The 15,114-nt window shown below is 49.4% G+C and overlaps 2 protein-coding genes across 2 annotated transcripts; one reads left to right on the top strand and one right to left on the bottom strand.

Moving 5' to 3' along the window:
- Positions 1 to 117: 117 nt before the first annotated feature.
- On the bottom strand, positions 118 to 2,669 carry mzt1 (mitotic spindle organizing protein 1). The gene is made up of 3 exons (XM_065022594.1): positions 2,400 to 2,669; positions 1,928 to 2,073; positions 118 to 729 (listed from the first exon to the last, which is right to left on the bottom strand). Exons 1-3 carry the CDS (start codon positions 2,452 to 2,454, stop codon positions 715 to 717), a joined length of 216 nt encoding a protein of 71 aa, XP_064878666.1. The 5' UTR covers positions 2,455 to 2,669; the 3' UTR covers positions 118 to 714.
- A 186-nt stretch (positions 2,670 to 2,855) lies between these two features.
- On the top strand, positions 2,856 to 14,751 carry bora (bora aurora kinase A activator). The gene is given in 11 exon segments (XM_065022591.1): positions 2,856 to 3,002; positions 3,131 to 3,298; positions 4,016 to 4,122; positions 8,159 to 8,289; positions 8,444 to 8,554; positions 8,732 to 8,991; positions 9,323 to 9,479; positions 9,720 to 9,853; positions 9,856 to 10,311; positions 10,417 to 10,557; positions 14,370 to 14,751. Coding segments are annotated over 10 exon segments (1,674 nt in total). The 5' UTR covers positions 2,856 to 3,002; positions 3,131 to 3,145; the 3' UTR covers positions 14,394 to 14,751.
- Positions 14,752 to 15,114: the final 363 nt, after the last annotated feature.

Genomic DNA, 15,114 nt, shown 5'->3' with positions numbered 1-15,114 from the left:
TGTTCTCAACTAGCCTACCTGGTTAAATAAAGGTGAAATAAATAAAAAATAAATAAAAGTATAGTACTTCTGAATTATCATGATCTAATGAGTAAGTAAAGAAACACTGCCACCTGGTGGATATAAAATGCAACTATTTTTAATATTGAGTTCCATCCATCATTGACAATCCTGGACACTTCGAGAGATAGAGAAAAAATTACTTTGACATGCCAGACATTGAAGGAAAAAAACAGACCTTAAATTCATATAAAACTACACACAATTCGCAATAAATAAGACTTTTTTTTTACACATCCAAAAAGCCATGAAGGAATCGAAAACAACCCATCATTGTAGCACTGTGTGATGATGGGGAGTGCCAATCATTAGGCTTCCTTCAGTCAGAAGAAAGACGACTGAACTGACAACCTATATGATTGAGGGAGGGAGGGGTACTGAAACACTGGATATCAGGGCATTGCAGTCATTCATATTGTCAGATTTGCACACCAAGTTGATGACAGGAACACAAGGAGAATTGGCCACTGATGTTGCCAGACCAAATGTTAAACACACACCATTTTTCTTCAAATGAAGCCAGGGATCAAATCCAGAGGCACGAGGAATAGGTCAGGGTAATACACGCTCACTATTTGGCAATATTGTGAAACTTGACTGCGTGAAAAGACTTCCGCTCAGCAGAATTGTTTTGTTGGGATCCGTCTCAGATCTTCAGTTGTCAGAAGCCTGGAACAGAAGGCAGACAAATATTGGCAGATTTTTTACACATGAAGTTTGTGACTACAGGTGCAACACAGTGGTGAGGCAGAGATGGAGGTATCTAGATCCAGTCAGAAAAAAATCTAGCCTATCAGATTGAAGCATAATGGACTCATTAAAACAGTGGTGGTTATGTGAAGGATAACCACAGCAATTGACCTTGTCCTGTACAGGGCAGAGTCTAATACAGGGCTCTCCAACCCTGTTCCTGGAGAGCTACAGTCCTGTACAGAGCAGTCTAATACAGGGCTCTCCAACCCTGTTCCTGGAGAGCTACAGTCCTGTACAGAGCAGAGTCTAATACAGGGCTCTCCAACCCTGTTCCTGGAGAGCTACGGTCCTGTACAGAGCAGAGTCTAATACAGGGCTCTCCAACCCTGTTCCTGGAGAGCTACAGTCCTGTACAGGGCAGAGTCTAATACAGGGCTCTCCAACCCTGTTCCTGGAGAGCTACAGTCCTGTACAGAGCAGTCTAATACAGGGCTCTCCAACCCTGTTCCTGGAGAGCTACAGTCCTGTACAGAGCAGAGTCTAATACAGGGCTCTCCAACCCTGTTCCTGGAGAGCTACAGTCCTGTACAGAGCAGAGTCTAATACAGGGCTCTCCAACCCTGTTCCTGGAGAGCTACAGTCCTGTACAGAGCAGAGTCTAATACAGGACTCTCCAACCCTGTTCCTGGAGAGCTACAGTCCTGTACAGAGCAGAGTCTAATACAGGGCTCTCCAACCCTGTTCCTGGAGAGCTACAGTCCTGTACAGGGCAGAGTCTAATACAGGGCTCTCCAACCCTGTTCCTGGAGAGCTACGGTCCTGTACAGAGCAGAGTCTAATACAGGGCTCTCCAACCCTGTTCCTGGAGAGCTACAGTCCTGTACAGAGCAGAGTCTAATACAGGACTCTCCAACCCTGTTCCTGGAGAGCTACAGTCCTGTATAGAGCAGAGTCTAATACAGGGCTCTCCAACCCTGTTCCTGGAGAGCTACCATCCTGTACAGAGCAGAGTCCATTTAGTCCTAGTCCTATTGAGTCTCTATAGCTGGGCCCACGGGACAAACTTGGTCCAGACAACATTTGGTTCTCAAAAGTGTGGGCAACCTTGTTCTATTGTGTCTCTATTGACTCCATTCTGTAAGTACCTATCCCTGTCCCCTGAACATGGCCTTACTTTTAGTGAATCGGAGGCTTTACGTAGCTCCTTGATGACAGAGGACAGGGCCTCTGGGTTGATGCCCTGCTCACACAGCCTGACACAGATAGACAGAGACTCCATGTCCAGTCCTGTGTTCAATAGCCTAGAGATCTCCAGCAGCACTTGTGGGGAAAAGTAGGAGAGAAAATAACAACATGAAATTGGCACCATAGCTACCCATTGTCTGGCACATAACGAGCTGTATTGTTTAAACCATGTCGCCTTTCAAGATAAGTGTCCTCACTAATACTGCTGTGTGGTGGATTGTTGCCATGGGTACATTACGAAATGTGATAAATAGCTAGCTAAAGTTACCTAGCTAACTACCTTACTGTCAAGCCAATCTTGAGGCATTGCAATCAATAGTGTGTCACATTGGTAAAAACACATATCTAGGTTCTACAACAGACATTATCATAACCTAGCAAGATAACGTTAGCTAACTCACCATCCATCGTTTCTCGGACAGCATTCATGTTGTTAGCATTAGCACTGCTAGCCATGATCAGTTCGTGTGGGACCTCCGAGATTAACTCAACTGCAACTTCAACAGTTCAAGCTGATTTACAAAAATACTTCTACTATCACAACCCCGTCATTTGGATAAATTAGAAATTGTACATTTGTTGATAAAGTCTACCATGAGTATATACTTTGCTAGTTAGCTTACTAACGACCACACAAGCGAAAGGAAGTGACGTCGATGTAAATTTGGAGCGTTCTGAAATCTTCAATCGGATTGGTTATCAGGCACTTCCTGTTAATTTCTATTGGTCAATGGGGGTTGTGGGAAAATTGAAATTAACGTTTGAAACAACTGACTCTGGAACCTTATTTTGGTTGTGTTGAAAACTTCTGCAGCTGCTGTAAGTATCAGGGCTGTAATATAAAATAACATATCGAATAGATCTATCAAATGAACCTCTCAGAATAGTTGCCGAAGCCTTAGCTAGCCAGGCATTTAACGAAACGTTTGGGATAGCTAGTATGTACTAGATTGTGGGACCAACAGCCAGCTAGTTTAGCTAACGTTAGCTAGCTACTCTTTCACGTAAGTAAGGTTTGTTCTCTTGATAGTATTACAGTAATTGTTTGGCTTTCTCTAGTACTTAGATTAGCATACTATTTATACTGGATCAAAGCTGATTCATGTTTGAATTCCTGCATCAATGGGTTCAGGTTTGTGGCCAGACTATGGGAGATCTTCCAGATGTCCAGATCACTCCTGAGACTCCAGGGAGGGCAGCTATCCGTAACCCCTTCGAGAGCCCCAACGACTACCATCGCCTGCAAGAATCCGTGGTCCCCAGCCCCTCTGTCTTCAAGTCCTCCAAGACCTCCGGAACCGTAAGTGTAAACCTACACTGAGTGTACAAAACATTGAGTTGCGCATTGCCTTTTGACATCAGAACAGCCTCAGTTCGTCGGGGGCATGGACTACAAGGTGTAGAAAGCGTTCCACAGGGAAGCTGGCCCATATTGACTTACAATGCTTCCCACAGGTGTGTCAAGTTGGCTGGATGTCTTTTGGTTGGTGGACCATTCTTCATCCACACAGGAAACTGTTGAATGTGAAAAACCCAGCAGTGGTGCAGTTCTGGCCACCCTCAAACAGGTGCCCCTGGCACCTACTAGCAGACCCTGTTCAAAGGCACTTAAATCTTTTGTCTTGCCCATTCACCCTCTGAATGGCATATGTACACAATCCATGTCTCAATGATTATAAATCCTTATTTAACCTGTCTCCTCCCTTAATCTTCACTGATTGAAGTGGATTTAAAAAGAGACTTCAATAAAAGATCATAGCTTTCACCTGGTCAGTCTGTCAATCTAATATTTTGTACACATTTATGGTCTGGTCTCATACATATCTTGTGTAGTTCACCCACTTCGATAGCCTGAAGGACATGATTAGCAAGTCAGTTAACATGTTTGTCTCCTTCAGAAGTCCTGTCATTGTCCTCTTGTGAACGTAATCACCTGTTTTACAGAGCCACCTGGTGACGTTCCTTCAATCACTACCTGAATTGTTATTTTCAATGTTTTCTTGATCATTGTTTTCAGACACCAGCCAAGTTTAAATGGGACATAGATGAGATGTCTAGCCTGCTCCCTGTGGACATAGATGCTGAGGATATCCACCGCCAGTCCTTGTACCTCAGTCAGACCAGGTGAGGAACTAGTAACTAGTCCTTGTACCTAGGTCGGACCAGTCCATGTACTGCAGTCAGACCAGGTGAGGAACTAGTAACCAGTCCGTGTACTGCAGTCAGACCAGGTGAGGAACTAGTAACCAGTCCTTGTACCTCAGTCAGACCAGGTGAGGAACTAGTAACCAGTCCTTGTACCTCAGTCAGACCAGGTGAGGAACTAGTAACCAGTCCAGTCAGACCAGGTGAGGAACTAGTAACCAGTCCTTGTAGTCAGACCAGGTGAGGAACTAGTAACCAGTCCTTACCTCAGTCAGACCAGGTGAGGAACAGTCAGTCCTTGTACCAGTCAGACCAGGTGAGGAACTAGTAACCAGTCCTTCAGACCAGGTGAGGAACTAGTAACCAGTCCTTGTAGTCAGACCAGGTGAGGAACTAGTAACCAGTCCATGTACTGCAGTCAGACCAGGTGAGGAACTAGTAACCAGTCCTTGTACCTCAGTCAGACCAGGTGAGGAACTAGTAACCAGTCCTTGTACCTCAGTCAGACCAGGTGAGGAACTAGTAACCAGTCCATGTACTGCAGTCAGACCAGGTGAGGAACTAGTAACCAGTCCTTGTACTGCAGTCAGACCAGGTGAGGAACTAGTAACCAGTCCTTGTACTGCAGTCAGACCAGGTGAGGAACTAGTAACCAGTCCTCCATGTACCTGCAGTCAGACCAGGTGAGGAACTAGTAACCAGTCCAGTCAGACCAGGTGAGGAACTAGTAACCAGTCCATGTACTGCAGTCAGACCAGGTGAGGAACTAGTAACCAGTCCTTGTGTAGACCAGGTGAGGAACTAGTAACCAGTCCTGTACTGCAGTCAGACAGTCAGACCAGGTGAGGAACTAGTAACCAGTCCTTGTACCAGGTCAGTCAGACCAGGTGAGGTGAGGAACTAGTAACCAGTCCTTGTACTGCAGTCAGACCAGGTGAGGAACTAGTAACCAGTCCTTGTACTCAGTCAGACCAGGTGAGGAACTAGTAACCAGTCCTTGTACTGCAGTCAGACCAGGTGAGGAACTAGTAACCAGTCCTTGTACCTCAGACCAGGTGAGGAACTAGTAACCAGTCCTGCAGTCAGACCAGGTGAGGAACTCCAGTCCTTGTACTGCAGTCAGACCAGGTGAGGAACTAGTAACCAGTCCTTGTACCTCAGTCAGACCAGGTGAGGAACTAGTAACCAGTCCATGTACTGGTGAGTCAGACCAGGTGAGGAACTAGTAACCAGTCCATGTACCAGTCCTTGTACCTCAGACTGTGCAGTCAGACCAGGTGAGGAACTGTACCAGTCAGTCAGACCAGGTGAGGAACTAGTAACCAGTCCTTGTACCTCAGTCAGACCAGGTGAGGAACTAGTAACCAGTCCTTGTACTCAGACCAGGTGAGGAACTAGTCCAGTCCATGTACCAGTCAGACCAGGTGAGGAACTAGTAACCCTTGTACCTAGGTCCCAGTCCATGTACCAGTCAGACCAGGTGAGGAACCAGTCCATGTACTGCAGTCAGACCAGGTGAGGAACTAGTAACCAGTCCTTGTACCTTCAGACCAGGTGAGGAACTACCAGTCCTCAGTCAGACCAGGTGAGGAACTAGTAACCAGTCCATGTACTGCAGTCAGACCAGGTGAGGAACTAGTAACCAGTCCTTGTACCTCAGTCAGACCAGGTGAGGAACTAGTAACCAGTCCATGTACTGCAGTCAGACCAGGTGAGGAACTAGTAACCAGTCCTTGTACTGCAGTCAGACCAGGTGAGGAACTAGTAACCAGTCCTTGTACTGCAGTCAGACCACCAGGTGAGGAACTAGTAACCAGTCCTTGTACCTCAGTCAGACCAGGTGAGGAACTAGTAACCAGTCCATGTACTGCAGTCAGACCAGGTGAGGAACTAGTAACCAGTCCATGTACTGCAGTCAGACCAGGTGAGGAACTAGTAACCAGTCCTTGTACCAGACCAGGTGAGGAACTAGTAACCAGTCCATGTACTGCAGTCAGACCAGGTGAGGAACTAGTAACCAGTCCATGTACTGCAGTCAGACCAGGTGAGGAACTAGAACCAGTCCTTGTACTGCAGTCAGACCAGGTGAGGAACTAGTAACCAGTCCTTGTACTGCAGTCAGACCAGGTGAGGAACTAGTCCTTGTAGAGTCAGACCAGGTGAGGAACTAGTAACCAGTCCTTGTACTGCAGTCAGACCAGGTGAGGAACTAGTAACCAGTCCTTGTACCAGTCAGACCAGGTGAGGAACTAGGTCCAGGTGAGGAACAAGTAACCAGTCCATGTACTGCAGTCAGACCAGGTGAGGAACTAGTAACCAGTCCTTGTACCTCAGACCAGGTGAGGAACTCAACCAGTCCACCAGACCAGGTGAGGAACTAGTAACCAGTCCTTGTACCAGTCCCAGGTGAGGAACTAGTAACCAGTCCATGTACTGCAGTCAGACCAGGTGAGGAACTAGTAACCAGTCCTTGTACTGCAGTCAGACCAGGTGAGGAACTAGTAACCAGTCCTTGTACCTGCAGTCAGACCAGGTGAGGAACTAGTAACCAGTCCATGGTCGGACCAGTCCATGTAGCAGTCAGACCAGGTGAGGAACTAGTAACCAGTCCTTGTACTGCAGTCAGACCAGGTGGAACTAGTAACTCCATGTACTCAGCAGTCAGACCAGGTGAGGAACTAGAACTCCTTGTACTGCAGTAACCAGTCCTCCTGTACCTCAGTCAGACCAGGTGAGGAACTAGTAACCAGTCCTTGTACTGCACCTGAGGTCCAGTCCTTGTACCAGTCCCAGGTGAGGAACTAGTAACCAGTCCTTGTACCTACTGCAGTCAGACCAGGTGAGGAACTAGTAACCAGTCCATGTACCTGACCAGGTCAGACCAGGTGAGGAACTAGTAACCAGTCCTTGTACCTAGGTCAGACCAGTCCATGTACTGCAGTCAGACCAGGTGAGGAACTAGTAACCAGTCCATGTACTGCAGTCAGACCAGGTGAGGAACTAGTAACCAGTCCTTGTACCAGTCAGACCAGGTGAGGAACAGACCAGTCCTTGTACCTGGTGAGGAGGAACAGACCAGGTGAGTAACCAGTCCTTGTACTGCAGTCAGACCAGGTGAGGAACTAGTAACCAGTCCTTGTCAGACCAGGTGAGGAACTAGTAACAGTCCACCAGGTGAGGAACTAGTAACCAGTCCTTGTACTGCAGTCAGACCAGACCAGGTGAGGAACTAGTAACCAGTCCATGTCCACTGCAGTCAGACCAGGTGAGGAACTAGTAACCAGTCCTTGTACCTTAGTCAGACCAGGTGAGGAACTAGTAACCAGTCCATGTACTGAGGAACTAGTAACAGTCCTTGTACCAGTCAGACCAGGTGAGGAACTAGTAACCAGTCCATGTACTGCAGACCAGGTGACCAGTCCATGTACTGCAGTCAGACCAGGTGAGGAACTAGTAACCAGTCCATGTACTGCAGTCAGACCAGGTGAGGAACTAGTAACCAGTCCTTGTACAGACCAGGTGAGGAACAGTCAGACCAGGTGAGGAACTAGTAACCAGTCCTTGTACTGCAGTCAGACCAGGTGAGGAACTAGTAACCAGTCCTTGTACCAGGTGAGGAACAGTCAGACCAGGTGAGGAACTAGTAACCAGTCCATGTACTCCATGCAGTCAGACCAGGTGAGGAACTAGTAACCAGTCCATGTACTGCAGTCAGACCAGGTGAGGTCCTTGTAACACCAGTAAGGAACTAGTAACAGTCCTTGTACTGCAGTCAGACCAGGTGAGGAACTAGTAACCAGTCCTTGTACCTAGGTCGGACCAGGTGAGGAACTAGTAACCAGTCCATGTACTGCAGTCAGACCAGGTGAGGAACTCTGACCAGGTTAACCAGGTTAACAATGCACACAAGAGAAATGGGGAGCACTTTGAAATAGAACAAGAGAAATGCTGCTGAGAGGTTGGGGGTATTGGTTTATTGGTCTGGTAACAGCTTTGTTTTTTTGAAAACATCCAGGATGGATTCTGACATCGAGGAGAAACGTCAGAATGCCATCGAGCAGTTTTTCACTAAAGGCGCCATTGTGCCTTCACCATGGACCGAACCAACAAGCAAACAGAAATCAGCACAGATGCACTTTGGGAAGAGTAAGTGAATCCAATGAGTTGGAGTTGAGTCGCTTTTCACTCAACACATACACACACACACACACACATTATAGTGTTTTATTTTCTATTTCCTGAATAACTTATGTTCAGCCATTTCTATGGATGTTAAATGTGTAAATGTTTCTATCTTCAGGTTCCATGTCCCCACTGATACTAGAAGAGCCACTACCAACTAAAAAAACCACAGTAGGCTGCCAGACAGTCCTGTCCTTACCTGTGGACTTCCACCTGGACAAAATATTAGGTACACCTTTACATGTCTGTGAACACTCCATACACGTCATGTTTATCTCTGTGCAGATATTACCCAACTGCCCAACTAACCTCTCTGTCTCTGTGCAGATATTACCCAACTGCCCAACTAACCTCTCTGTCTGTCTGTCTCTCTCTCTCTCTCTCGGCTGTCCCTCGCCCACCCCAGGAGAATACTACAGATTGAAGGAGGTGTCTCAGCAGGATCAGGTTCAGGAGACCCTGAGCTCCTCGTCTCTGAGACGGAAGTTGTTTCTGGATGGCCAAGGGAGTGGCTCGGAGTCCTCCAACCCCCCCAGCCCAGAAGGAGGAGGGGAGGGAGAGCCCCCTGGGGGAGAAGGGGGAGGGGATAGAGATTTCCTCTCACCCATGAGCGCCTCTCCTCTGTCCTGTCCGTTGTCTGGCATGTCTGCCCTGACCCCCTCCACTGTAAGTGTGCCACTGTTCAATGTCAATGGTGTCTGACCAGTGTGTACAATTACAGTTTAAGGGAAACATACAGCAAGTGTGGTTTGTTGCTTTGGTTCTAAGCTCTCCAGGAACAGGGTTGGAGTGAGAACCTACAGGAGGGTAGCTCTCCGGGAACAGGACAGCTCTGCTATAGCAGATGCTATATTCCTTCTAAAGTGGTACTGTGTATAACATCTAGGAGGGAATCTGTTTGAGGAAGAATCACAAAGGATTTCAAATAAAGACGTAAGCGCTTGTTTTGTCTCTTGCTGTTTTAATGAGACGCTGTCTCTCTCTCTTTGTTTCAAAGGGTCTTTTCTCATCCAGCCCTATCCAGGGTCGTTACCGAACCTACAGCCTGGGAAGTGTCACCAGCCCCCTGTGCCCTGAGCGGTCTTCTCCTGCTGGCTTCCAGTCCCCTGCCCTGTCCCCCATCGGGCCACAGTTCACACAGACACCCATAGCAGGTATACGAGTCTGTTAAAGAGCTGTTTTATGTCCTTATTGGCATAATGTGTCTTAAATGTTCTGTTATACCATAAACATGATGCGGCTTTGGAGACGGTATCTATGGAAACTGATTGAATATGTCTGTGCAGATTCACAGTCATCTTTTACGGACCTCGACCTGTTGAGTCAAGTCATTAGGTGAAAAGGTATCCATGTTGGGTCATTTGAGTGATGCCGTGATTGTCTTTCTTGTCTAGGAGAGAGGAGGAAGCTGAGCTTCGTGACCCCTGAAGGTGTTCCCCTAGACATGGACATCAACTCCTGTACAGAGAGCCCCTATGTAGACGGCTGTTCCCCCATCCGCTTCTGCTCCTCCCTCCAGCCCCGGGCCGGACCCAGGTCAACCCTCAGCTCAGACCCAGAGCCCGCTGCTGGGCCTCTCCCCCAACCATCTCCCCCAACCCTTCCCTCCTGGACCAGGGCAATATGTGTCCTTCTACTTCACTACCACCCATGGACATGGGCTCCTGTTCCCCCTCTCCGGTGCCGTGTTTACCCAGGACCAGTGGGGGTCTGCTGGGGATGGAGAGGCTGTGTGAGGGGGGTTCGGGGATGGACCAGCCTCTGTTGGACTCAGTGAAGATGGAGGAGGAGGTGGAGGAGAACGGCGAGGTGGAAGTGGACCTCCCTGTGGAAGAGGAGGAGGAGGAGGAAGGAGGTGTGACTCCTGTTGGTGTCCGGTTGACCAGCTCCCGTGTGGGGGCGAGCGTGATGGCAGCGGAGGCGTCTCATATGTTTGTGTCTCTGCTAGCTGAAGGAAGCAGCATCCCTTATGATAACAGCATGCAGGTCTGTATCCTGAGGGCCGTCTACTGACTAAACTTTGAATTATTCTTATATTTTTGACGACCATGTTAATGGGAGTGATTTGAACTGCCTGTTTGCTCTGTGTAGGTGGACAGTGGTTACAACACATACGCTGGCACTGCCAGCCTGATAGATGCCATGAGTTCAGACAGCCAGAGTAAGGAGTCGTTTGACGCAGCACACAACCCCGACGAGGTCTTCCCCCACAGCAGACACACTAAGACCAAGGTAACGTAACTCACAGCAGACACACTAAGACCGAGGTAACGGAACCCACAGCAGACACACTAAGACCAAGGTAACGGAACCCACAGCAGACACACTAAGACCAAGGTAACGGAACCCACATCAGACACACTAAGACCAAGGTAACGGAACCCACAGCAGACACACTAAGACCAAGGTAACGGAACCCACACTGAGACCAAGGTAATGGAACCCACAGCAGACACACTAAGACCAAGGTAACGGAACCCACACTGAGACCAAGGTAACGGAACCCACAGCAGACACACTAAGACCAAACGGAACCCACACTAGACCACAGCAGACACACTAAGACCAAGGTAACGGAACCCACAGCAGACACACTAAGACCAAGGTAACGGAACCCACACTGACACGGAACCCACAAGACCAAGGTAACGGAACCCACACTAAGACCAAGGTAACGGAACCCACAGCAGACACACTGAGGTAACGGAACCCACAGCAGACACACTAAGACCAAGGTAACGGAACCCACAGCAGACACACTAAGACCAAGGTAAAGGAACCCACAGCAGACACACTAAGACCAAGGTAACGGAACCCACACTAAGACCGAGGTAACGGAACCCACACTAAGACCGAGGTAACGGAACCCACAGCAGACACACTGAGGTAACGGAACCCACAGCAGACACACTGAGGTAACGGAACCCACACTAAGACCGAGGTAACGGAACCCAGTCAGCAGACAGCAGTCTGACGAGGTAGCAGTCTGGAACCCAGTCACTAAGACTGAGGTCTGAAAACCCATGAAAAAAGCTGATCAGCAGTCTGGGGGATAGAAGCTGTTCAGCAGTCTGACGGCCTGGGGGATAAAGCTGTTCAGCAACTGTTCAGCAGTGGGGATAGAAGCAGCAGTCTGAAAAGAAGCTGTTCAGCAGTCTGAGGCCTGGGGGAGAAGCTGTTCAGCAGTCTGACGGCCTGGGGGTAGAAGCTGTTCAGCAGTCTGGGGGTAGAAGCTGTTCAGCAGTCTGGGGATAGAAGCTGTTCAGCAGTCTGGGGGGGGATAGAAGCTGTTCAGCAGTCTGGGGGGAATAGAAGCTGTTCAGCAGTCTGACGGGATAGAAGCTGTTCAGCAGTCTGGGGCCTGGCCTGGGGGGTAGAAGCTGTTCAGCAGTCTGGGGGGGGATAGAAGCTGTTCAGCAGTCTGGGGGTAGAAGCTGTTCAGCAGTCTGGGGGTAGAAGCTGTTCAGCAGTCTGAAGCTGTTCAGCAGTCTGGGGGGGTAGAAGCTGTTCAGCAGTCTGGGGATAGAAGCTGTTCAGCAGTCTGGGGGGGGATAGAAGCTGTTCAGCAGTCTGGGGGTCTGGGGATAGAAGCTGTTCAGCAGTCTGACGGCCTGGGGGTAGAAGCTGTTCAGCAGTCTGGGGGTAGAAGCTGTTCAGCAGTCTGGGGATAGAAGCTGTTCAGCAGTCTGGGGGGGATAGAAGCTGTTCAGCAGTCTGGGGAATAGAAGCTGTTCAGCAGTCTGGGGGACGGCCAGTCTGGTGGGGATAGAAGCTGTTCAGCAGTCTGACGGCCTGGGGGTAGAAGCTGTTCAGCAGTCTGGGGGTAGAAGCTGTTCAGCAGTCTGGGGATAGAAGCTGTTCAGCAGTCTGACGGCCTGGGGGAGAAGCTGTTCAGCAGTCTGACGTTCAGCCTGGGGGTAGAAGCTGTTCAGCAGTCTGGGGGGGGATAGAAGCTGTTCAGCAGTCTGACGGCCTGGGGGATAGAAGCTGTAGAAGCTGGGGATTGTTCAGCAGTCTGGGGGCCTAGAAGCTGTTCAGCAGTCTGGGGGATAGAAGCTGTTCAGCAGTCTGACGGCCTAGGCTGTTCAGCAGTCTGATGGGGATAGAAGCTGTTCAGCAGTCTGGGGCCTGGGGATAGAAGTCTGTTCAGCTGTTCAGCAGTCTGGGCCTGGGGAAGCTGTTCAGCAGTCTGGGGATAGAAGCTGTTCAGCAGTCTGGGGATAGAAGCTGTTCAGCAGTCTGGGGGGGATAGAAGCTGTTCAGCAGTCTGGGGGTAGAAGCTGTTCAGCAGTCTGGGGATTCAGCAGTCTGGGGATAGAAGCTGTTCAGCAGTCTGGGGAGAAGCTGTTCAGCAGTCTGGGGATAGAAGCTGTTCAGCAGTCTGACGTTCAGCAGCCTGGGGAATAGAAGCTGTTCAGCAGTCTGACGGCCTGGGGGGGATAGAAGCTGTTCAGCAGTCTGGGGCCTGGGGGTAGAAGCTGTTCAGCAGTCTGGGGGCTGGGGGATAGAAGCTGTCAGCAGTCTGGGGGATAGAAGCTGTTCAGCAGTCTGACGGCTGTTCTGGGTCTGGGGATAGAAGCTGTTCAGCAGTAGAAGCTGTTCAGCAGTCTGGGGATAGAAGCTGTTCAGCAGTCTGACGGCCTGGGGGTAGAAGCTGTTCAGCAGTCTGACTGGGGGATAGAAGCTGTTCAGCAGTCTGGGGAGAAGCTGTTCAGCAGTCTGACGGCCTGGGGAATAGAAGCTGTTCAGCAGTCTGAGCTGGGGGATAGAAGCTGTTCAGCAGTCTGACGGCCTGGGGGTAGAAGCTGTTCAGCAGTCTGGGGATAGAAGCTGTTCAGCCTGGGGGTAGAAGCTGTTCAGCAGTCTGAAGCTGTTCGGCCTGGGGATAGAAGCTGTTCAGCAGTCTGGGGATAGAAGCTGTTCAGCTGGGGAGTCTGGGGATAGCTGTTCAGCAGTCTGGGGATAGAAGCTGTTCAGCAGTCTGGGGATAGAAGCTGTTCAGCAGTCTGGCGTCTGGGGATAGAAGCTGTTCAGCAGTCTGACGGCCTGGGGAATAGAAGCTGTTCAGCAGTCTGGCGGCCTGGGGGGGGGATAGAGCAGCTGTTCAGCAGTCTGGGGGGGGATAGAAGCTGTTCAGCAGTCTGGGGGTAGAAGCTGTTCAGCAGTCTGGGGGGGTAGAAGCTGTTCAGCAGTCTGGGGCCTGGGGGTCTAGAAGCTGTTCAGCAGTCTGGGGATAGAAGCCTGGGGATAGAAGCTGTTCAGCAGTCTGACGGCCTGGGGATAGAAGCTGTTCAGCAGTCTGACGGCTGGGGATAGAAGCTGTTCAGCAGTCTGACGGCCTGGGGGTAGAAGCTGTTCAGCAGTCTGTTCAGCAGTCTGGGGCCTGGGGGAAGCTGTTCAGGTCTGTTCAGGATAGAAGCTGTTCAGCAGTCTGGGGATAGAAGCTGTTCAGCAGTCTGGGGATAGAAGCTGTTCAGCAGTCTGACGGCCTGGGGAATAGAAGCTGTTCAGCAGTCTGGGGCCTGGGGGTAGAAGCTGTTCAGCAGTCTGGGCCTGGGGGTAGAAGCTGTTCAGCAGTCTGACAGCAGTCTGGGGGTAGAAGCTGTTCAGCAGTCTGGGGGTAGAAGCTGTTCAGCAGTCTGGCGGCCTGGGGGTAGAAGCTGTTCAGCAGTCTGGGGAATAGAAGCTGTTCAGCAGTCTGACGGCCTGGGATAGAAGCTGTAGAGTCTGGGGTAGAAGCTGTTCAGCAGTCTGGCTGTTCAGCAGTCTAATGGCTTGGGGTAGAAGCTGTTCAGGAGACTTTTGGTCCCAGACTTGGTACTCAGTCTGGGGGTACCTCTTGTGTAGCAGAGAGAATAACTTTGCAGTTGCTGGAGCCTTTGACAATGTTTAGGGTTTTCCTCTGACACCAGAATTGGATGGTATTTAATGTGAGTTTCAGCAGTCATTGTCTGAACCATGATTGAGACGTGGTCCCAGACAGCTTATGGGGTTTTCCTCTGACACCAGAATTGGATGGAATTTACACTTTTTTTTTTTTCCAGACTGTTTTTCCTCAACACCATTGAGTGAGCTGATTGGAGGAGAACACAAGGAAGCCCCTCCCACCTTTAACCTCCCAGCTGAAGCCAATGATGTTTTGCCACGTTTTAAAGCAGCCGTGTCGGGGTGTATTCATTAGTCGGATTCTGTTGGAAACCCTTTACTCTAGACATGGAACCTACCTGAATTTGTCCAATAGAAACAAACTGTTGCCAAACGCTTGTTTAGAGTGAATCGTGTACTGAATAACACCCCGGCTAAGTGACAATATTTAGATGCCGCCATTCGCACAAATGAACCTTGAAATGAATTCCTATTGGCGCTAGCTATCCCTCGTAGTGGAGTTGAAATGGCAGCCTATATAGTGCACTACGTTGGAGCCCTGGTCAGCCCTGTGGGTGTTGGTCACTACGTTGGAGCCCTGTGGGCGTTGGTCAGTAGTGCACTACTTTGGAGCCCTGTGGGCGTTGGTCAGTAGTGCACTATATAGGGAATAAGGTGCTATTTTGGAAAACGTAGTGTTGACATGAACAAGGGACAGATGAAACTTGACTTTCAGTTATGTATTTATACATTTTATATTCTTGTTGATTGTGAATTTAGCATTATTTTTAATCAGTTAAACAATTACGGGAATGTGAATTGTGATAAAATGATTTTTATTGTACATTTTGTTATAAATATTTGTATAACTGCAGAGCTCCCCTTTAAACAAAGCCACCATCAGCTGATTAAATGACATGTTTT

This window comes from Oncorhynchus nerka, linkage group LG2, assembly GCF_034236695.1.
Source record: "Oncorhynchus nerka isolate Pitt River linkage group LG2, Oner_Uvic_2.0, whole genome shotgun sequence".
NCBI classification, from domain to species: Eukaryota; Metazoa; Chordata; class Actinopteri; order Salmoniformes; family Salmonidae; genus Oncorhynchus; species Oncorhynchus nerka.
The sequence above is the reverse complement of the archived record's forward strand: the minus strand, read 5'-3'. Positions and strand labels throughout refer to the sequence as shown.